The sequence below is a fragment of the Grampus griseus genome, assembly GCF_964374135.1.
Source record: "Grampus griseus genome assembly, chromosome: X".
NCBI classification, from domain to species: domain Eukaryota; kingdom Metazoa; phylum Chordata; class Mammalia; order Artiodactyla; family Delphinidae; genus Grampus; species Grampus griseus.
Genome location: NC_138999.1, coordinates 29,238,497 through 29,263,418, shown reverse-complemented (window position 1 = coordinate 29,263,418; position 24,922 = coordinate 29,238,497). Strand labels below are relative to the sequence as shown.

Genomic DNA, 24,922 nt, shown 5'->3' with positions numbered 1-24,922 from the left:
CATTACTCGAGAGCAAAGCTCCTTCAAACTGACTCATACAAAACTCCAGGAACCTCACTGTGATTATTAAGACAGTAAGAGGGGCTTCCCTGGTGGCGCAGTGGTTGAGAGTCCACCTGCGGATGCACGGGACACGGGTTCGTGCCCCAGTCCGGGAAGATCCCACATGCCGCAGAGCGGCTGGGCCCGTGAGCCGTGGCCGCAGAGCTTGCACGTCCGAAGCCTGTGCTCCGCAACGGGAGTGACTGCAACAGTGAGAGGCCTGCGTACCGCAAAAAAAAAAAAAAAAAAGACAGTAAGAAAAAAAATCAAGCCTCATAAGGCCCAACAGAGGAGGATAGGTGTCTATATAAATCGAGCCATGACTGACTCATGGAATTTCTGAATAATTTCTAACAGAAGTGGCTGACTGTATTACGGCAGAACTTTCCTCTGGGTAAAGGTGGCTACAGTCTTTAGGCCATCTGGGTTAGCTAGGTTACTAACAAATCAGCGCGATATTGCCAGGTGCGCTTAGTATCTCTCCAGATGTGCTTTTAAAAGACAGCAGGCAGACAACACCATTTGCTGAATGCTCTCTGTGTGAATGGTATTGTATTAGGCACCAGGGAAATTTCGAGGAAAGTAAAATTTGAAACCTGAGCCAGTAGGGAGCCACTCAGATATTAAAAACCAAATGACTATAGATGGGATGTATATCCATTTAGGAGGCAAGATAAGAGTGAGAAAGAGCTAAGAATATGATAGCAATAAAAGCAAGAAGAGGGTGGGAGAGAGTACATTTTGGCCTCAATTCTTTACTCCATTGTAAAAGAATTAAATATCTATACCTTAGTCAGAGCCACAGGGCTGGCACACTGTGCTTCCCAGCCCCTTGTCCTTGGGCTTGACCATATGATTTGCTTTGGCCAATGGGGCTTCAGCGGACATGATATGAACAGAAGCTTGTGCTCTTATGCTCTGGTGAGCTGCCATGAGCGCATGCCCCAGGTGGCCTCTGATCCTTCAGCCTGGGCCTCAAAACCCACCACATTTAGAGACAATCTGAACTGATCCAGCAGCCAACCTGTAGATCAAACCTAGTCCACCTGCAGCCTGAAGCAGAGCTCCCCAGTCAAACTATCTAGATCACCTGAACTATAGTTGACCTGTAGACCCGGAAGTATGACAATAGAAACTTTCCATTCTCATAGAGGAGGGCAAGGGTGAGAGGGCGAGAGAGCAAGGGAGGAAGAAGGGGAGGAGGAGGGAGGGGGAGAGGGTGCGGGAGAGAAGCAAGAACATCAGAGAGATTAAAGATTAGAAAAATAGGGGGCTTCCCTGGTGGCGCAGTGGTTGAGAGTCTGCCTGCTAATGCAGGGGACGCAGGTTCGTGCCCCGGTCCGGGAAGATCCCACATGCCGCGGGGCGGCTGGGCCCGTGAGCCATGGCCGCTGAGCCTGCGCGTCCGGAGCCTGTGCTCTGCAACGGGAGAGGCCACGGCAGTGAGAGGCCGGCGTACCACAAAAAAAAAAAGAGTAGAATAGAAAAATATTCGCAAGCCAAGCCTCCTCCAATTGTTACTAGCCACTTCCTCTACTATCGTCCAAAGAGTTAATGGGGATTATCCCCTTTAGTTAGTTAATGGGGATTATCCCCTTTAGTATATGCAGTTGAGACTTGTGGGTTGCCACCCACTAGTCCCTGGAACCCCTTCTCTGAAGCTGATAATCCGTAATGGTTACAAGCGTGAACTTGAATGTGTTATTAAGCTTCTCCCGTCTCAATTTTCTCTTCCGTGAAGTGGAGACAATAATATTCCTTAGTTTACAGGGTTGTTGTGAGGATTAAACAGGTTAACCCATGTGAGATGCTTTCCTCAGTGTTAAGAGCTCAATATTGTTTGTATTCCTATTCCCACCCCTATTATTATTATCATAATTAATGTAGTGAGTTATCAGGATACGTATTCTATTAACTAACTCACTGCCAGTGTGAGGAATCCCAGGGTAACCAGGCAAACGAGAGAGACTCTATGGTCCTAGAGTTAAACAGACTGTTAACCACCAAGTCATGGGCCTAGGAAGCGACTCCGCTAAATAATCCCTCTTCTTCCTTTCCCGGCCGTTTTCTGACTCTTCAAAAAAATTTTAGGCAGTTCTCATAGAGTAATAAAACTTGAAAGAAGACAAACCTTCCTTTGGGCATTCTGATGTTGGTGTCAACTACAAAAGTCAGCTGTGTTTTATCATTCTATATTAGTATTGCTTAGGAACTCAAAATGAGTAGGTAAGCATTTATAGAAAGAAATAAAACATTCCATTTTCAGTTCTATTTTCAGTTCTGAGTTTTAAATTAAATTTCACATTACCAAACTTACTATCTTCTTTTTTGTTCTATTTAACTTGGTGCAGGTGGTTCATGTTAGGATGATTATCTGACCTGTTCTAAGACATAAGCCGTGTTGCCCTTTATTTTGCCCTAAGATAGCAAGGGTTCTAGTGAGCTTCTGTGTTGGGCTCCAGGAATAACCAAGGATTTGGTTTCAAAACTTTCCCTCTTCTCCTGACAGCTCTAAGGAATGCATCTGCTCCAGACTGCCTGGGCCAAGTTTTTTGAGTTAGTCTTTCTCTTGATAGCTGGCCTAGGTCAAGTTCTACAACACGAACTCTCACCTTTTACCTTTTGAGACTAAATCCCACTGTCCTTAACTCACATCATAAATGAGCTCATTCCATTCCATTCCATTCCTCTTCTACATTTTCTCCCAGACATTTCCTGCTCAGATTTTCTCTTTCAAGTCAAATTGCCCCCATGTTGACTAATCCTTCAATTATTCTCTCGTCTGCCTATTTCTAGCTCATTAAAACATTAGCACTCTCTAAAATCTATATTTATATTCATTATACATACATAAGAAATCCCTTTTCTGGACAAAAGGGCTATAAGGAGGCTACAGGTGAAATTGGAAAGGGGGATAGTCATCATATCAGAATGGATAAGGAGAAGGGAGAACCTGATTTTCATCACTGAATACATCCTGTGACTCTTGCTAAGTGAAATCAAGGGCCAAGTAATCAGAAACATTCTCTGCCAGATTCCTATCAGATGAAACAGTCTGCACCTTTTTTTTTTTTTTTTTTGCGGTACGCGGGCCTCTCACTGTTGTGGCCTCTCCCGTTGCGGAGCACAGGCTCCGGACGCGCAGGGTCAGCGGCTGTGGCTCACGGGCCCAGCCACTCCGCAGCATGTGGGATCTTCCCGGACCGGGTCACGAACCCGTGTCCCCTGCATCAGCAGGCGGACTCTCCACCACTGCGCCACCAGGGAAGCCCCAGTCTGCACCTTTGATTTGCATGTAGCTGCAGGGACAATGTGCATTAATACTAGTCTATACAGAACATCTCATGTTCCTCACTGTAGAATTCCTCCTTCCACTCCACTCCTGTAACACCCACTATTTACCACAACTATAGAGGGTCATGGTTGTTTTAATAGGTCTATCTCTTTTTACAGGTCTAACTCAAATGATTTAGAATTTGAGCATCCCAAAGCCAGGATTCTGTCTTTCTCATCTTCCTATTCCAAGTGCCTAGTGTTTGTTAAGAAATACGTGAATGAATGAATGGATGCTACAGGCACAGTAAGTCAGATCATGTCACTTCTTAGCTTAGAAACCTCCCAAGTCTTCCCTTCATGCTACGAATAGATTCCGCCTGCTTTTAACTGTAGTCGACAAGACTCTACCTGGTCTGGCTACTGGGTGCTCAATGACCTCCTATTATTCAGCATCTTGCCGCCTCGGCTTCAGTCATACTAGCCTCTTTATTTTTCCTCAACCCCCCTAAGGATGCTCCCATCTCAGAGCCTTTGCATTTACTGTTTCCTCTACCTGGAACGCTTTGCCCCCCCGTATCTGCCTGGTGTGCTTCCTCATTTCTCTATGAAACGTCACCGCCCTGACCACCCCATTTAAAGAGTTCTTTTCCCCTATCACCTCTAGCCCCTTTAGACTTCTTTATTCTTTTTTGTTTTTTTTTTTTTTTTTTTGCGGTACGCGGGCCTCTCACTGTTGTGGCCTCTCCCGTGGTGGAGCACAGGCTCCGGACGCGCAGGCTCAGCGGCCATGGCTCACGGGCCCAGCCGCTCCGCGGCATGTGGGATCTTCCTGGACCGGGGCACGAACCCCTGTCTCCTGCATCGGCAGGCGGACTCTCAATCACTGCGCCACCAGGGAAGGCCCTAGGCTTCTTTATTCTTCTTTATCAAACTGATCATGACCTGATTGCCTTCTCCGATTAAAATTCAAGCTCCATGAGAGAGAGATTTTCTTCTATTTACTACTGTTTCCCCAGTACCTAAAAAGAGTTTGACCTATATTGGTCATTGAATAGACATTTGTTGAGTGACAAAAGGAATCAATTCTTAGCTGGCTGAAAATAAAGTGAAGCTCCTAACTTTTTTAGGACATTAGACTAAAGTTCTTTCCTATCATATTAGAGTGGGAATGATCCTTAGAGTGCGCATTCATTCATTCAATCAAGGCACATCCTGCATCTATCTGCAAGGTGTTAGATGCATGAAATTAAAAAAAAAAAGAGCATTGCATGTCCTTTACCCTTGTGGCGCTCACAGTCCAACCCGTTTCCTTTTATGATCTATTTTACTGAGTCTCCTTCATTTTAACCCTTGCCTGTCATTGGTATGTATCCTGCTGAGCTTTAGGTGTGGGGCAAGGGGCTGATGTAATTTTATGCTGTCCCGAAAGTCCTTACCCATTAACGGAGCTCATGAGGTCAGACACCTTAAACAATGATCATCACTACATACACTGGACAAAATCATCAACATCGTTATGAAAGCAAGAGTAAATCAAGTTACCCAGTGACTAGAATGAGTCTATTATAATGCTTCTTTTCTCAGATGCTTCTAAATGTCTGTCAGTTACATTGCTCTGTCACAGATTGGGTTCTCCAGGAAGCAGACGCTAAGACAAAGTTCAGAGAGCAGGGTATTTAGTACGTTGTGCCTTTGCGATCGACACCTATGGAAGGGAGAAGGAGGAAGCAGGAATGGCAACAGGGAGAAGTCAAACAAGGATGGGGGCCCAGTGACAGTCTCACTCAACCCCTCAGGGAGCTGCCCGTGGAAGGGGTGTGATCTTAGGCAAGGTAGCTGAGGCCATTCCCGAAGGGACAGACAACTGAAGGTTGTCTCTACATTCAAGGGGACCTAGAAGTGCAGAAAAGTAGTCTCAAATGATTCCAGACAGAGGGCATTCTACTTAGTGTTCCATGTGACCCTACTGCAGTGTCCCCAAACTGTCCAGGGGTTTGGTATACAGGAGTGGTCCTCAACCAGGGGCAATTCTGCCCTCGAGGAGACATCTGACAATATCTGGAGACATTTTTGGTTATCACAAATGAGGGAGAGTGGTACTGCTGGCATGCAGTGGGGTGAGGCCCGGGATGGTGCTGGACATCCTATAATGCACAGGACAGCCCCCACGATCAAGAATTGCCTGGCTTAAGATGCCACCAGTGCCCAGGTCAAAAAAGCCTGGTTACAGCCTGGCCTGGCTTATGAGATGCTCTTCACCCTAGATAGATAGTAAATAAGTGAACCAATCAGATGCTCTTTCTTAGAGAGCCTGATTGTAACACCCAGAGAGAAATTTAGATGGTAGAGAGGTGGGGAAGTTCGACAAAAGTCAGGGAGCTAAAGAAGAAAACAAGTGACAAGACAGTGGAAACTATGAGTAAGGAGAAGGTGGAGGGAAGAGAGCAGCTCCGTACTGAGAGCCTGAAGTCTACAGCAGCAGAGGCAAATACAGAGAGAAGCAAACACATGCTGCATGGCGAACGTTGTTCCCCATCCTTCCTTATGTTTCCATGTATCCTTAAAATGCCCCTCATCACCTAAGCCCATCCTTGTTCCTTCCAGCCTTAAGGAGACACAGCGCATTCCAAAGCACATCTGCAGTAGACTGAAATCAAGATGATTGTTACTGCTGATATCTGAAAGTACATTTAAAAATTCAAAAGGGTGGTTTTTTAAACCAGGAATAGTTTATGTAAGTCTACAAAAAAAACCAAAATGCCTTTTGTCCTCACCTCAAAGTTCTCACCAAAATGTATTTTCTAATCCCAAACTGGCTGTGTTCTGAAAATGGAAAACATCCAAAGAGAAGAAACAAGAGTAATGATTTTTGCCCACAGGGATGTGATTCCACCATTTCTGTTGTGCAAAGCTTTGTATTTTGGGACAGATGACAAAATGCTACCCTAGGCCAAACGCACAAATGCCTTCATTTTCTGGGGAGTGTAAAAATATACCTTTCAGAGCCAGCATTCCCGTAAAACAGTGCCCATGTGTCAGGAAACTGATTCACTGCTGTGATGCTGGTCTCCCTGCCCTAGGTCCTCATGAGGCCCAGAGGAATCTGTCATGATGAGGAAGATGAAATGGGAAAGAAAGAGGTGCCTGCCTCATCTCTGCCATGCCACGAGGCTAATTTCCATGCAGGTATGCGATGAAGGAGAGGTGGTTGGTGACCAAGCTAAACTTCACCACTTAGCTCGAGGGCCAGATGATGCACAGGGTATCACAGTAGCTTCATGAAGCCTATAGGAGAGGTCCATGCTCTCGGTGTCCTGCTCAGATCCCTTCGCCCCAGCTGGCATACCCACCCCCAGCTGCTGTGAGCACTGGCTGCTGTGGGCCCACTGCCCCCAGCTCCAGGGTACCTCCCTCAGGGAAATGGAAACCGCCTCGCTGTCCACTACGCCCCAGAAATCCACGGCCAATGGCTGACTGACACGGGGGAGCAGAAAGCCCAGCTCCCTTGCCTCAAAATGGGGCCAACTGCGGGGGGCAATTCGTGCTCCAGAGTTCCTGGTGGGATCAGGCTGAAGGGAGCCTCCGCCTCCTTGCTTAGCCTGACTCCCTGACCACTGTTCCCCCTACCTCATCCTGCTACCCTCCCTCCCCTTCACCTGAGAGATGCTCTCTCAACAGCTTACTTGTACAAGAAACCTTGTGTAGGGCTCTCCTTCTGTGGAAGGTTACCGAAGGCGAGGGTGGTCAACCATCCTCGTGAGCCCGGGACGGAGGGGGTTTCCTGGGACATGGGAGTTTAAGTGCTAAAAGCAAGAACATCCCGGACAAACCAGGACAAATGCGCATCCTACCTCCGGCAGACTGATCTCTGGGTCCTGAGCTTTGCCTCCAGGGGCTTGGGTGCTCTGAATAACATAAATAAATTTGCTGGTGTGCTGGTAAACCAGCTGTGCCAAAATGAAAAAGCCAAGTCTTGATTTGCAGTATTTGCCAGTTTGGGAGGTGGGCGGAAATATTCCCACTATGGCCGATTTCAAGCTACCGAAGGTCAGTTTAACAACCAGCTCTCAATTCCTGTATATATAACACTCGGCTCTCTTGAGCTGGCAGAAGCCAGTTCAAGCGCACAAATTCCCACAGCAGAGACTGAGAACTTTCCTAAGCTGCCTTCTGTGTTCAAATAAATGGGTATGTAGGGCCAATGATGCAAAAGTTTGTTACTAAGGATACTCTACAGCAAATAATTCTAAGCTCTAAACTGGAGAATATAAATTTGAGCTCAAGGCGAAAGGGCCGTAGAAATAGGTTTTGAGAAGAGAGTGTAATGATTATCACCGTGACTTCTTTTTGCAGGTATCTGAAAGGCTAACTTTGAATTTACGGAGGCGTTACCAGCGTCACAGATAGGTTAGACGGCATTTGTTCCAAATTCCCAACACTCAGGACAGCACGTGACTGCTGAAGAAATTGGCTCAAGTTGTTTAGCCCTGAGATTTTACCTGATGGCTTTAGGCTGAAAATCATCTCACATTGTACCTGCAAGCTTCTTCCTGACTTTTATCATGATGGCTTCTCTAAGCTGATCTGAGCTTTAAATTATGGGCCTACTCGAATTTCAAATTCATCCATCCCCTGAGGACAATGGTAGCACAGATCCCAGCACTGTTAAGTGAAATGTCAGCAATTATTAAGTGTGCGTAAAGTTTTTCCCCCTACCTTTTTTTAAGTGTGTGAGTGGAGGGACGTGGCGGTGAAGGTTTGGCAACTCTCAAGATGGAAACAAACTTTTCAGCCTTATGTAGCAAGGAGAAACCGTAAGCACTTGGGTTACTTTAACAAGAGGAAAAGAGTCAACCAGGGATTTGATTAAGGCAGTTAAGATTATAAAGCCTGCAAGAAATAAGTGATCAGTTCTTTCTTTTTACAGTGTCTCATAATCTGAGAAATAGAAGATCACTCAGTGAAACCCACAGCTTTTAAATTCAGAATAAATAGTAAAAAGGAAATTCGTCTTCCGGAGTTCCACAGCCTTCAATAGAGTTTAATACTGCAAGAGGTCACTGGGTTAAGAGCTAGAGAACAAAAAGTTTTGCCTCTACTGTTTTTTTTCCATCATAAAAGAAATACATGCTTATTAGTAAAAACTCTTCAAAAGTAAGAAGAAAGTAAAACATAACAGCTGTTTCCATTTTGATTTAATTGATTTTCAGTCTTTTCTTTACGTGTACCTTTCTGTTGTTTATATTGTATTTTCTAATAGAGTTGTGATCAGACTGTAATGTTGAAGACAGCTTTTTCCCTTAATATATTACATGGCACAGTAGACATTTAGAAAAAGGACTATGTAAAGTTATGGATGCTATCAGTCATTGCTGAGAGGCAACGTAAGAGGTCAAATTATTTATTGAGTGTCTACTATGTGGTAGTCACTATGCTAAATTTCATGCTACTGTGTTTTAACAATGGGAGGAGGAAATTTACCTCTTCTTTTGGGTATAAGACATAATTCATTCTGTGAACGCTTTTACTGAACATTTACCAAGTACAGATACTGGGTTAGGTACTGGAGGATATAACTGTCAACAAGACTAAAATCATCCTGTCCTTATAGAGATTAGGATCTACTCATTGATTGCTTTTTTTTTTTTTTTTGGTGGTACGCGGACCTCTCACTGCTGTGGCCTCTCCCGCTGCGGAGCACAGGCTCTAGACGCGCACCCTCAGCGGCCATGGCTCACGGGCCCAGCCGCTCCGCGGCATGTGGGACCTTCCAGGACCGGGGCACGAACCCGTGTCCCCTGCATTGGCAGGCGTACTCTCAACCACTGCGCCACCAGGGAAGCCCAGATTACTTTTTTAAATAGATTTGATTGATTGATTGATTGGCTGTGTTGGGTCTTCGTTGCTGTGCGCGGGCTTTCTCTAGTTGTGGCAAGCGGGGGCTACTCTTCATTGTGGTGTGCGGGCTTCTCATTGCAGTGGCTTCTCTTGTTGCGGAGCACGGGCTCTAGGCACATGGGCTTCAGTAGTTGTGGCATGCAGGCTTCAGTAGTTGTGCCTCGTGGGCTCTAGAGCGCAGGCTCAGTAGTTGTGGCACACAGGCTTAGTTGCTCCGCGGCATGTGGGATCTTCCTCGACCAGGGCTCAAACCCATGTCCCCTGCATTGGCAGGTGGATTCTTAACCACTGCACCACCACGGAAGCCCCTACTCATTGATTATTCACCTATTCATTAGTTACACAAGTAACTGTTGAGCTCTTATAATATGCCAAACACTGCACTTTCAGATTAGAACCATGAAAAACATCTTCGGAAAGGATAGGAACTACTTACACTGAGAATTAAATGCAAGGGAATGAATGCTACTTTTACGTCTAACACACTGAGAATTAAATGCAAGAGAATGAATGCTACTTTTATGTCTAGTTTGACTCTAATAGGCGGATACTAAGTTACACTACCAAGTTGAGAGTAACGATACTAATAGCAAACACTTGTATGGCACTTATGTGCTAGGCACTGTTTTAAGTGTTTTACATATAATATAAACTATAAACATAGTGGAAGTTTGATCTTCACTATAAAACTATGACATAGTATTACCATATTTCACTGAATTGAAAACCCCTTTGGACATAAGGTATATTTTGATTTCTGTTAAAACATGGGTGGGGTATGTCAAATTGGATGAAATATGTTATTATTATCCCCATTTTACAGATGAGACAAAAAGAGATTAAGTATCTGAGCCAATATTTGACCCCAATTAATCTAGTTTCGGAGCCTGTACTTTTAACCAATATCCCATGTCATTGGTGGGATGACATTTGGCCCAGGGGCATCGAGAGAAAAATTCAGCCTCTATGAATCAACTTACTGTGGCCAGACCAAGAGAAATAGAAGAGAGAAAAATCTGTGGCAATATCGGATAGACTAGACAGTCGCTGGCCTGCCTGCTAGTTCTTAATGGGTAAGGCAATGCGAGGTGTGGCACGGAAGTCCAGAAACTGGGTTCTAGTCCCAGATTTATTATAACCATCTGTATGATCTCGATTATGTCATTTGGTCTCTCTGCCTCTATTTTATCATCTGTGAAGTAAGGGCAGGGCTAGAGTTCTTCAGTACCCCTCAAATTTTTTTTATTGCAATCCACAGAAGGAATACATTTTACATTGTAACGTAGTATACAGAGACAGACACACACACCTAACTGAAATCAAAGTGTCAAAATGATACTTAACCTTGCTTGTGTAATGTACTCCAATTTTCTATTTTCTAATCTGTTCCATTTCATTCCATTAAAAAATTGCTGGTTGCAAGTCATTACACTGATTGCAGAATTCACTAATGAGTACTTTGAAAACAGTTCATATAGATACTCTCTAAGCTTCTCTCCAGTTAGGAAATTCCACAGCACAGGGGGACTCCTGGGGTGGGCCTCAGAGCTGGAAACCCCAGGAAATAAAGAGTTGACCTTTCTGCCTTATAAATACTCATTTTCTTTTCAATTGGATCGTGTTTTTACTACCTTCAGCAGAAAGTTCTCATTATTAAACTATCTGGCAAATATCACTTTAGGGCAAAGATTCCCATAGTATGTTCCACAGCATGTTTAGTGAGAAATTAATTGGTATGCCTGAAAAAGGTTTCCGTAGTCACATAAGTAGGATGTAAGAGTCACTGACACTGTGCTCCTCTTAGAGTTTCAATGTATATTAAAAGCTACAAGAATTCCAACAGGAAAGAAATTTGCTTACATTTATAACCTAGTGATTTTCCAATCTTATTGACCCCAGAACTATTTTTTCAAGGGAGAGTTATTAACATCATACAGTACATTAATGTTCTGAGAAACTTGGCTTGGGAAATGGCCCTTTAGGGAATTCTAGAACTTGTGAAATATTAAGACAAATATAAGTTCTTTCTACTGTTACAGAAAGATTTCTACCTTTACTCAAATACATAGTTACCCTTCTTGGTGAGAAAAGTAAAATTTAGAACAGAAGCCCAGAGAATTGAGAAAATAGCCAGAAAAAAAAGTGTTGAATTCTTTTTTAAAAAAGTTCCTAAATTCTTGAAAATAACAAAAGACGGACAATTTTCAGACTACTAAGCTAGTGAATACTGTAGTACATTTTTGATCATTGACATATGAATATATTTTTAAAATATATAAAATTTTAAGGATAAATATATTTTAAAATCACACTATTAGAATTTCTCCTTTTTCTTGGTTTACGTTGCAGAAGTCAATCAGAAGTAGTAGAATATTAAAGCTACAATTAAAGGCAAGTAGTGTCTATCAATAGATAAAGGTCGTATTTTACCTATATTTTCTCTTCTCATTTTTCTCTCAGATCTAAGATAAAAGAAACAGCTTCTTTAACAAGTAGAGATTGGGCCACCAAGAAGAAACAGTGAATACTTTAGTAAAAGGCCACCTCTCCCTATTGATAAGGAAACAAAGACACCTGGGTAATGTAATTTTCAAAGGGGAGTGTGTGGGGGGGGAGGGGGAGAGAGAGAGAGAGAAAGAGAGAGAGAAAGAGACAGTGAGTGTGTTTGACGGGGTGCAGTTTGCGGCTCATCCTTATTTTTTCTTTTCTTTGTAACTTCCAAGCCTCAGAAATCACTCTATTTTTATTCCTGGTAACCTGGAAGCAAATTACTAGACATCTATCAATTCAAACTCATTTAATATGACCTTAGTGGTATTTTTTCAAACATATTTTTTTTTTGGGGGGGGAAGCTCTTTTTCTTTTATAGAACATAAAAATAACAGCAAATAAGTGACTTCAGAGAGGCCCTGCCTCAAATACAATTTTGATGTAACACCCAATTTCTGGTGCAACTTTCTAGAGGTCAGCTTGGCAATATGTATCAAAAGCCTTACAAATGTAAACATCCTTTAACACAGCAGTTCCATTTTCTAGGCATTTATCTTGTAGAAAAGAATCTGAGACGTTTATAAAGGTTTATAAAGGTGTACAAAGAATATTAGATATGATAGATACATAATGTTAGATAAAATAGTGAAAAATTTGAAATAACCTTAATATTGAGTGATTTAGAATTGTCTTGGTAAATGTGGTACAGCCAGAGAAGGGAATACTACCCTGCCATTTAAAAACATTACTCTGCAGAGGAATATTTAAACACACGAAAATATTTTTATGATAGTTCTGAGGAGAAAAAAGCCGGTCATAAAACTGTAAATTGTTTTCATCCCTGTTTGGTTAAAAAAAAGAGAGAGAATCTGAATTCACACCCGCCCCCCCCCGAGAGAAAGACAGAATGTGTATAAACCATTCTGTTTATACAGAATGTATACTGTATACGTTCATTGTGTGTGTAAAACCACATTTTTTGTAGTGGTTATCTCTAAGTGGTGGGATTACAAAAAATTCTTTTTTCCTGTTTGTATTCTCTGCTTTCCAACATTTCCTTGAGTGCCACATATTACCTCTGTAATTTAAAAAAGGACAACACAAAGAAATAATCTTTATTTAGTCTTTGGTCTCACTGTCCTATTTCTCATATATCCCTTAAACCAAATTGGTATTTTTTGGTATCCATAAGCAAAGCTTCTAAGCATATATTGATATTCCACGTGAATACTTAAGAAATTGGCGACTTCTGGGGCTGCCTCCATATAAGCAGGTAAATCAGCGCCTGTGCCTACAGGCCTGATCTTTCTGGACGTGGGCACCAGTGCGATATGGTTTGAAAGGTGTGGGGATGCTCCTCCTGGCCCCTCAAAGTTCTCCCCTTACAGCTCAGAGATTATGGCTGACGTTCTACCACTTGACAGCCATTCCTCAGGCTTATGGCTTTTCACCCTATTAAAATGCAAATAACCCCGGAGAAGTACACATTAAACTTTACCTGTCACCTGGGTTAAATGAGTATAACGTATCCTTTTCTGAGAATAGGTTTTAACGGGGAAGACATAGGAATGTGGGTGGGGCAGGCAGAGAGAATAAAAAGTGAATGAATATATATGGTGTCTGAGGAATATTAATTCCTCAGTCTCAGGAATATTAATATTCATAATAGTAATATTTTTATTTATGGTTTAGGAGTCACTTACAAGTATGTTATCACAGTTAATCTCAATTAAATCAAATAGAATGGCTCTGCCACCAAGGCGATCTAAGCAGACCAGAAATTGGGAAAAATATACAAGACAAAATGTGCAGGATTTATAGTTGTTCTACAGTCATTCGCAAAAGCCACGATCCCGATCAATTACGTATCCTGCTTTAACTTGCCCCTTTTTTCATGACACCTCCTAAGCATGTGTGACACTGTCTAAATAATGACTGCATGTTGATAAAAGGGTTAGACCCAGTCAAAAAAATAAGACAACCTCTTACTTAATACACTATCAGGGTATAACAAAAAGACAGGACCACTGCTTTCTAGGAATTTTTGTTCTAAAAGACATGGCCCACTAGAGACACACATGAAAGCATCAAGTGAAAAGCTTTAAAATGTTCATGAGCATGGATCTTTTTATTAACCTATGGAAAATGGAGAAGGAAGGAAAGGACTAGAAAATGGCAATAAAAGGAAGGCAAAAGAATGAAGGGAGATCATATAGAATTGCTTCTTCTCTATAAAATATATCAATAAAGTAAAGGACGGTCTAGCGTGGTGGTTAAAAACAGACTCTGGAGTCACTTCTTGGGTTTGAATCCTGGCTCTGTCATCCACTTGCTGTGTGACTGTGTGCCTCAATTTCCTCATCTTAAAAATGGGTATAATAATGGTATCTACCTTATAGGTTGCTATAAGGATTAAGTTGGGTCATATTTGTAACACTGCAAGGCACAAAGTAATTGCCTTAAAATGATGCTTAAACTCCACCATACACAAAAATAAACTCAAAATGTATTAAAGACCTAAATCTAAGACTGGATACCATAAAACTCTTAGAGGAAAACATAGGCAGAACACCCTCTGACATAAGTCGCAGCAATATCTTTTTCAATCCATTTCCTAGAGTAAGGGAAATAAAAACAAAAATAAACAAATGGGATCTAATTAAACTCAAAAGCTTTTGCACAGCAAAGGAAACCATAAAGAAAACGAAAAGATAACCCACAGAATGGGAGAAAATATTTGCAAACGATGTGACCGACAAGGGATTCATCTCCAAAATTTACAAACAGCTCATGCAGCTCAATATCAAAAAACAAACACCCCAATCAAAAAATGGGCAGAAGACCTAAGTAGACATTTCTCCAAATAAGATATACAGATGGCCAAGAGGCACATGAAAAGATGCTCAGCATTGCTAATTATTAGAGAAATGCAAATCAAAACTACAATGACATATCATCTCACACCAGTCAGAATGGCCATCATCAAAAAGTCTACGAACAATAAATGCTGGAGAGGCTGTGGAGAAAAGGAAACCCTCCTACACTCTTGGTGGGAATGTCAATTGGTACAGTCACTATGAAGAACAGTATGGAGGTTCCTTAAAAAACTGAAAACAGAGTTACCATACGATCCAGCAATCCAACTCCTGTGCATGTATCCAGAGAGAACCATGGTTCAAAAGGATACATGCACCCGAATGTTCACTGCAGCGCTGTTTACAATAGCCAAGACATGGAAGCAACCTAAATGTTCACTGACAGATGAATGGATAAAGAAGTTGTGGTACAGATACACAATGGAATATTACTCAGCCATTAAAAAGAATGAAATAATGCCATTTGCAGCAACATGGATGGACTTGGAGATTATCATACTAAGTGAAGTAAGTCAGACAGAGAAAGACAAATATCATATGATATCACTTATATGTGAAATCTAAAATAAGTTATACAAATGAACTTATTTACAAAGCAGAAACAGACTCACAGAATTAGAGAACTAATTTATGGTTACTGGGGGGATGGGTGGTGGAGAGGGATAGATTGGGAGGTTGGGATTGATATATACACACTGCTATATTTAAAATAGATAACCAACAAGGACCTACTATATAGCACAGGGAACTTTGCTCAGTATTCTGTAATAACCTAAATGGGAAAAGAACTTGAAAGATAGACACATGTATATGTAAAACTGAATCACTTTGCTATACACCTGAAACTAACACATTGTTTTTTTGAACTAACACACTGTTAATCAACTATACTCCAATATAAAATAAAAATTTCTAAAAAATGATGGTTAAACTCTCATACATACGCATGCATGACCAGAAGGAAATACGTCAAAATGTTAACAGATATTAACCCCATGTGGCAGACGTATGACTTTTTAAATACCTATATATATATATATATATATACTTTTATAATCAAAGAGTAGTATAAATTAACAACACTAATCAGAGGAAAACAGTAGCCTGACAATTTAATATGCATTGTTATATTTATAGGATGTTCCAATATTACACTTTCAGTTAACCAAGGCTATTCCTCTTGGTATTAATTATAAAAATATAGTTAATTATAAAAGATATAATATTTATTAATAATATATAAAAATATCATTATAAAAATATAATTAATAAAATAGTAAAACTGGAAAATAAAAAGAATGAAGAGAGGTCAAGGATAAAAGAGGGATAAGAATAGTTAGGGAAAGGGAACAGAATGGGTTGAAGTTCCAACTTGCAGGCAGGGAGTATTTAATGAATTATATAGAGATAAAGAATTATACATTCATAGTAATATATATTGAATTATCATATAACAATTAGATGATATATAATTATCAGCTTGACGAAGTGAACTGCTATAAGCAGAACTAAAGACTCAAAAATATTGCTAAAGTTAGCACTTGAGAATACATTGTGGGAACTAATTATGCATTAGTTGAAGGCTGGACAAAATGATCTAATTGGTCCTCCTCTTCTTAACCTTCTGAATTTACCCACTAAGTTATATTTCAGGATGATTTGTGCCTCCAGTGCATTTGGCAGAGACAACTGTAATTCAACTCTTAATTCTTAGCCACCAAGATGCAGTGAAGAGGTTAAGCAATGAAAACTGACAATGACTTACTGGAAAGCAAGTGCTGGGATGCTGGGCCAAAGTCCCTGTGGGCTTCCTGCAGCTGCCTGATGCGGTCCTCAACAGCTACCTGCGAGGAAGAGGAGAAAAATTATGTTCTCTCATCATATATAATGAGGGGCAATTAAAACAACGTATCCTTTTTGGTAAGATCTTCTGGGCTTCTAAGGCTGGAACATTACAACAACAATTTATAACCTTGTTTTAATATCCACTTACCACATGTGGCCTCCGAGACCCATTTTTATCAAACCAAGGCCAAACAAAAAAGATTTGCTCTCTTGACAATGCTAAAATGGGATTTTCTAAGAACACTCTACTCATTGGTAGCCACAAATGAATTACTGCTCCAATTAGTACCATCAAAAATGTAAACTCTAGGGCTTCCCTGGTGGTGCAGTGGTTGAGAGTCTCCCTGCCGATGCAGGGGACACGGGTTCGTGCCCCAGTCCGGGAAGATCCCACATGCCGCGGAGCGGCTGGGCCCGTGAGCCATGGCCGCTGAGCCTGCGCGTCCGGAGCCTGTGCTCCGCAACGGGAGAGGCCACAACAGTGAGAGGCCCGCATACCGCAAAAAAACCCCAAAAAGGTCTTTCCCAAAAATTTGCAGGAATTCTGTCCATGAGCAGGCCCAGTAGGAGCTCGGTGAGGGGCTGGGCCTGTGAGCCATGGCCGCTGAGCCTGCGCGTCCGGAGCCTGTGCTCCGCAACGGGAGAGGCCACAACAGTGATAGGCCCGCGTACAGCAAAAAAAAAAAAAAAAAAAAGCAAACTCCAGATCTTTCACAAAAACGTTAGGTAGGGAGGTTGCCATTCGCCATTATACTAGGTGACTAAAGGATCTCAGAAATGATATATATTTTGTCTTAGTCTGTTGCTTTTGACATGTTTTTAAGAATCATATTGATTGATAATTAATGGATATCAAGTGATAATCATTGATAAATTAATAAGTAACCAAAAGTTGATTGATACTTAAGTATCAAAGAAACAGAGGCAAGGTTTTAATTTAGGGTAACTATAGGGTGGATGGTGAAAATAAAGAAATTTTCAGATTTCAGATTTTATTGGACTTGGAAATTAGTGGGAAGTATACGTTTAGGTGGCAATGGAATAAAGTTTGCCATTCTTTTTTTCCTATTATGTTTTTCTATAATATATTGACACAGTGTCCTTTCAGCTCAGTGAATTCCATTTTGAGTGGGGGAAAAAGGGAAGAATTTTATGGGTGAAATGGTATATTGTGTCATCTGGCATACTGCCAATTCTATATTCATGGTGGCCCCAGGCACCCTAGCTTTATAACTTTGGGTCTTGATTTGGTTCTGAGCAGGCTATGCTAAACTAGACATTAGTCAGAGCTTGCCCAGAGCCATCAGAGCTCAAGCAGGTTCACTCTGTGGTGTGGATAACTCCCAAGAAGTAAGATACATCTTAAACTCATTGAAAAAGTGGCTCAGGTAGTCTGGTCTAACGCCAACTCTGACCTTCCCAAATCAATCAATTACCTAGCCTAGATCCAGAACAATCTTTTTTTTTTTTTTACACGTTCTCCCTAGCCTTGTCCATCTTTGCTTGGACCAAATATTTGGAAAACCACACAGAGTTTCAAAAAAAATGGAGGGTTTGCTTCACTGCGATGCACAGAAAAACATGACGGACATTTGAAACCTACTTTCCCAGCCTTAGGACCCTGCACTCTCAGTCACACTCTACCGGTCTGTCCTGAGACATTCCATCCAATGTAACACTCCTGAGACTTGTTCGTGTTCTCCTTCCCTCTGGAATGTTCTTATCTCCCTTTTCCCCATTTAAGGCTGTTATATGTTTGCCTCCTCAGCATTCTCACAGCACACGGTTTATACTTGGAACACTTCAATCATAGCCATTGTTTTCGTCATATGGACGTGGATATCTCCTGCAATGGACTGGCAACTTCTTGATGGCAGGAACCATTCCTTGCTTATTTGTCCTCTCCTCTCCTCCCTCCCACAGGATGCACTGAACCCCGCATGTAGTAAGTGGTATAAGAAATATTTGTGTAATGACTAGTTGATCAAACCAGTGGATAAATGTGTGTGTTTATGTGTGTGTGTGTGCGCGCGGATGAGAAAGAGGAAAGAGAGAGAGGGAGAGAGAGAGAGCTAGATAGGGAGAATGAATGAGAATGCTCACTGACATCAACTGCACGTTGTATGTCCCTGGGTAAATTATTCTAAACTTAACTTACCTTATCATTAAAATGGGACAACAATACTTCCTACCTCATGGTGTTATTGTGGGAATTAAATAAGATGATACATGTGTTTAGCCTAGCTTCTATCACATGCTAATTGCTCAATCAATGCTAGCAGCTGCTGTTATTGTTGCTATTATGGTTAATAAAGGGAGAGGAAGAGGTTACAGTGTGCAAGGCACCCCATAACATACAAAAATGGCTAATATTTAAGCACTCTGTGCATGACAATATGAAGTAACATTTAATCTTCACAATAACTCTGTAGTAGGAAATAATGTTCTCTCTCCACTCCACTGATGTAGAAACTGAAGGATGAGAGGATAAAAAAACCAACCAAACAAAATTTGCCTAAGCTTAAGCGGTTAGTAAACTGGCAGATTCAGGATTCAAGCTCATTCAGTCTGGCTCTTGCTCTTAACTGCTACTCCAGAGAGTAAAGTTGAAAACACAAAGTACTGTGTAAATAGTTAACATGCAGTTGGCCTTTTAATTTATTTTTAAATTACTTTATTGAAAGCAGACCTAACGTAGTGTACCTATCTATGAAACTCTTAGTCATCAGTATATTTTATGATCCAATGCAAGGCCAGTTCCTGGTCTTAAAGAATGTGATACCCTAAGACTATAGAGAAGGGCTGTAGAGGAACACATGCAAATGAATGGGATACGTAATTATTTCTAAATGCAGAATGGGTCATTTAATACACAAATAAAGAAGAGAGGAATGTGAAAGTTTGTGGATGGGGAGGCCATATGGGAATGGACACTGAGGAGAAATCTTTGCACATATGAGAGGGAAATCCCCAAGGGAACACGTGGATGGCAAAGGAGCATGAACGTGCCACAGGCCATTTCCTCTGGAGATGGCGTTAGTGGCTTCATAGGGACCACGTGGGTACAGGAACACAGACCATTTTAAGCCCCTGATCTGAAAGTTGCTTCCTTCTTATACAGGGAGGGCCATGCTGGTTGTTTCCAGTGTATATCCAATTGTCAAGAATTTAAAATTAGATAAAAGTGAATCTCCATCCCTATAACTCGAACTTAAGAAAATGTATGATAGTGAGACAAAAATTAAAGATGCATCATGTAATGAAATAAAATATTCAGGAAAGAGTCTTAACTAAAGAATTAAGCAGAAAATACTTCTTTTCACAAATTATCTTTGGAGAAAGGTATGGCATGGATTGAATGCACAGAATAAATAAAGAAATAATTTTAAGAAAGGAAAACTTGGGGCTTCCCTGGTGGCGCAGTGGTTGAGAGTCCGCCTGCCGATGCAGGGGACATAGGTTCGTGCCCCGGTCCGGGAAGATCCCACATGCCGCGGAGCGGCTAGGCCCGTGAGCCATGGCCGCTGAGCCTGCGCGTCTGGAGCCTGTGCTCCACGACGGGAGAGGCCACAACAGTGAGAGGCCCGCGTACCGCAAAAAAAAAAAAAAAAACAACCAAAAAAAATGATACACACAAACTGTAGCTACTTGAGAACAAAGCACTTTACTCTTGTGAGCAATTAGGCAAGGAAATGAAATTTGAAAACCTTTTGAAACAATAACCTCCATGCATTAGACCTTACTAACTGGATTTTTTTTTTTAACCAATATAAAACACTATATGCAAACTAGGAAGCAAAAGCCAGAAATTTTATCCCATTACCTTGCGTTCTGGCACAGTTCATTCTTTACTTGGTTAATTGTTTGTTCCCTTTTTAAGTATATGTTAATATGGAAAGAGATATGCAATAAATGAATGCTACAGTCTTGATCTCTGGAAGCATAACGGGTTGGAGGTGAGGAATGGAAACAACCTAAGGAAGATCTTGGGGTAGCAGAACACTGGTCTCAGAGAGGACAGTGAGATGCAGTTAGCTAGGTGCGCTGCAAGCAGATGACGCAAAACAAGACATTGCAGACACTGAGGCTCAAGATTTACCCCGTAGGCAAAGGGAACCACTGAAGACTTCCGTGAGGGGACTCATGATTTGAGAGGGAAGTTGAAGTTTAGGGAGATGAATCTGTCAGTGTAACAGATTCAAGAGGGACCTGGAGGCTGACACCAGTTAGAGGCTGTTGCAACTGACTAGACTTGGGGTTATATGTGTTGGAATGAAGACTGTGTTGCCTGGAATGGAAAAGATGGTATAGACTGGGAGGTATTTTAAAGTAAGGAAAAACTAATCACTTTGGTGTTGGAGTGTAATTATTGTAGAAGCAAATAAAACTTCAGGATTTCCAGTGTGGAAGACCAGGAGATTGAGGATACTGCTGACGGAAACACTAATAATTAGAAAGGGGAGGAATGGCAAATGGGCGGATGACTTCATTTGGAACATGACGAATTTGACCTAACAGTGAAACATTTAACTGGAGATGTCATGTATAGCCAGTTAGAGAAGAGCAATCTGTCCCAGTCATTAAAGGAAGGAAAGGGAAGTGAGACTGAAGAGGGCAGGACTGAGCATTAGAAAGTGAGTGGAGAAGGAAGAACCAAAGGAGTCCAAACAATTATTTAAAGAGACAGGAAGAACCCAATTTCCCCCAAATTAATAGGCCATACCTCTGTTTCTTTTCATAAAAAGAAATACAATTATAACATCCTTTTGGAAGCACACATCTTGTGTCTACTATTAGATCACAGATCAAGAAAGTTTAGAACTGGAAGAAACCTGATCTATTGATACACAAGGGTCTATTCTTTAGAACTACCCCAGATGGACAAAAACCTGCCATCTGCTCCATGGGTACCAAGATCTAGTTCGCAGCATTTCTTCAGAAAAAGCATGTCGGGGGGAAAAAAGTCTCTCTCTTTTTTAACAACAAAAACAAAAAACAGGGCTTCCCTGGTGGCGCAGTGGTTGGGAGTCCGCCTGCCGATGCAGGGGACACGGGTTCGGGCCCCGGTCCGGGAAAATCCCACATGCCGCGGAGCAGCTGGGCCCGTGAGCCATGGCCGCTGAGCCTGCGCGTCCGGAGCCTGTGCTCCGCAACGGGAGAGGCCACAACAGTGAGAGGCCCGCGTACCGCACAAAAAAACAAAAACGAAAACAAAAATCAAATATGCTCTCTGAGGACAGGGACCCTTCTTTCTTTCCCTACTATATCCTAGTTGACAAGCACAGTACCTGGCCTATGGCAGGTGCTCGATTCATATTAGCTGAATGAATTAATGTGTAGTTTATTCAAGGATCTTCACCATAACCATTATATTTTGAATGGAGAATTTCTTTTTCAAGAGTCCCAAAACAAGTTTTTGGAAAGGCCTTTCCTGCCTCCCTCCCTCCCTTCTTTCTTTCCTTCTTTTTTGATGCTCAAAGTTAAAAAAATAAAAAGAAAAGAAAACCATTTAGATTCATTGTGCCTACGTTAGATTAAGAAAAATTTTAAAAAGCAGTAATTTGTATGACAAACCCAGAGCCCAAAACTCCTCCATATCTGTTTTATTCTAATTTTTAAATAATCATATTTGAGAGCTATGAAGACTATATATTAGTCTTCTTTGCTTTCTCCTTTCTGTAGGCAGTGTACTCTTTGCAGAGACCTCCCTTCTTTCACTTCACTACGAAATATCTCTCTATTCATTCAGAAGATATTTACTAGAATGTAAGTTCCTTGTCCATGTAGATTGGGACCCTGTCTGCCTTGTTCACAGTTTGGTATAGTGCCTAATACAAAGGAGATGCTCAGTAAATACTCAATAAATGAGTGAATGAAAAGGCTTTTTGAGCCTGTTACTTTAGGCACTACACTAAGTGTGATTAAGGTATACTTGAAAGTGTAATTTTGGAGATAATAAATGAGCACCAAGTCCTTCAACTAAATTGATGATAACACACTCCATTCCCAGCTGTGACTGTTCCCCAAAGCTCAGTCAATTCCTCTGTGTATTTTGAAGAATATCTTTATTTCCTTTTTTCTTCAAAATTGCTTTAAATAAGCCAAAAGGAGAAGAAAGAAAAAGGACAGATAACAACACTGTGGCTCCTAGTAATGATTTTAAATAAATTGATCTAAGTGCAAATACTTGTTACTTAACTTTAAGTTCTCAAGGGCTTCCAATTTTTCTTTTGACCTGCTAGTTAATTACTTTTAAGTTTTCATCTCCACTGGAGTTTTAGAAGAGCTAAAAATTCCCTCCTGATGTGGAAATACATTGTTAGACAATGTGATTCCTTCCTGGTGTCCAAGTGTTCTTACTGGCACTACATGCATAAATCGTGTTTACTCCAGTCTTGGGAAAAGATGTAACTGGGCATGTATATTTCAATTTTCTGGGTCTCAGTTTGTTAAGACCCTTGATAGATATCCATGGGCATGCAAGAACCACAGTTCACACCTCCACTAATGAGCCCATAAAAATAAAACTCTCCTTGTGCTGTGATGCTAGTGAATAAACAACGCACACGCACACAAACGACTCTCTCCAGTCTATTCGTGAGTTTTTGTTCTGAAATTTTGCAGTTTGTACACTTCTCTGTATGCATTTATCTACTGGGGGAAGCCTTCAGAATTCATTCTTACTTCCAAATTCTTACTTGTAACACTCATAATAAACACGTGCCCAAACATTATCCTGAAAACTCTCCTGAGATTTATTTCACTTTCAGTTAAAATCCTCTTAACGAGTTGTAACTCTTTTCATTTAAAATCCATTGTTCTAATCGTGATTTCTTCTGAGTTGTGACTGAAAAGAAAAATGCTCTGAGATAAGGTTTGGAATGAGGACGTATGATAGGTACAGCTCTGTGGCAAAACAATCTGGGCTAGTTGAATGCAAAAGTTGGCTGAATTTTCTTTTCCTTGAAAATTTATTTATGTGTTTTCTTGACCCTGAGACACTTCTGAGTTAAGCGGAGTTTCTTGCACTTGACTTCAGGATAGATCACAGGAAAGCAACCAGTGCTAGCACAGTGCGCTCTCTGAGTAGGAGCATAATTATTAGCTCATTTTGTGTGATTTGTGGCATGGATGCTAATGCGTGCCATCTCAGACCATCATTAATCCACCGCTTTTTACGTTCTTCTCTCAGAGAGTTTTTTTCCCAGCTTCCAAATTTGTACTTCTGTGCTGATTCCCGTCTTCTTAATCTCTGATTCCTTTTCTTATTCCTACCTTTCTCTTTCCTCTCTCCTGCACCCACCCTTCCACTCGCTCTTCCCAACTGTGTCCTGTACAACCTACCAGAAGAGCACACAGGCTGTGCTGAGGCAAACAGAGAGCGCGTAACATGAAGTGGCTGTGCGTCCCTACAAGGCAGGTGGGGCATGATGTGAACAGGAGCCCCAGCCTAGAGCCAGCCGGGCGCTTCTTCAGGAATATTAGTCCTCTAATTCTGACGAACTCTTCCAACAACCGGAAAGCAAGGGAGGACAAAACAGCAAGTCCTTTGTCCACTGTTAAGCTTTTAGCTTTCACCTCACCGATTTCTAAAATGCACCTTGCAAGTCTGTTTATTAGTTTTCGTGCTCATGTAGCTGCCTCATTCTGTGATAATGGAGTCAGGTTATACCAACATTAAGTTGACTTCATAGACCCAAGTACCTTAAGGGTATCATTAATTTTAATTCAGAAAAGCAACAATCAACATCCTTATCCTGCTTCATTTGTCAAAATATTTAGTTTTTGTTACATCTACACACTGTCATGAAAAAAATGTGCTGGGAAGGGTAGAGTTCATAGGAAGCATTTCTTCTGCTCTTTGTTTCTTGTCTTCAAGAGATAAAAGGTGAATTACTCTGCTTGGATGATGTAACTTGATGCAGATTTTATCTTAAAAAATAGGTTTCCTTTAAAAACCTTTCCTAATGTATCTCATGATTTGGAGCGGGAACTAAAGTCAAGTGGCTCGCACCTCACCACACCAATACGTTTAAATCAGTTACATTTCAGCTTCAGCTATTTATTCTTTTTTTTTTTTGCAGTACGCGGGCCTCTCACTGTTGTGGCCTCTGCCGCTGCGGAGCACAGGCTCTGGACACGCAGGCTCAGCGGCCATGGCTCACGCGCCCAGCCGCTCTGCGGCATGTGGGATCTTCCCGGACCGGGGCACGAACCCGCGTCCCCTGCATCGGCAGGCGGACTCTCAACCACTGCGCCACCAGGGAAGCCCAGCTATTTATTTTTGAGCTTTATTTATTCCACATTTGGAAGATATCATTCTCGCAAAAATTTTTCTTTCTAGTGGCATTTTGGGTCATAAGTAGCATAGTGTTCGCGTGGGAATGACATAATTATACCTCCTGGTACTAGAACACAGGAGTGTTCCTAAGGACCGGAAGTGGCAATTTGAAATAATTATCAAGGGGATAAAACAGAACTGGTATCATCTGGGT

At 41.5% G+C, this 24,922-nt stretch overlaps 1 protein-coding gene across 6 annotated transcripts in view; it reads right to left on the bottom strand.

Moving 5' to 3' along the window:
- The window catches only part of DMD (dystrophin), a 2,236,200-nt gene that overhangs the window by 224,777 nt on the left and 1,986,501 nt on the right, over nt 1-24,922 (bottom strand). For all 6 annotated transcript variants that reach the window (XM_082680764.1, XM_082680765.1, XM_082680763.1 and 3 more), the window contains one exon: nt 16,348-16,426. In XM_082680764.1, the coding sequence (XP_082536890.1) occupies nt 16,348-16,426 (79 nt within the window). The remainder of the gene's footprint in view (nt 1-16,347; nt 16,427-24,922) is intronic.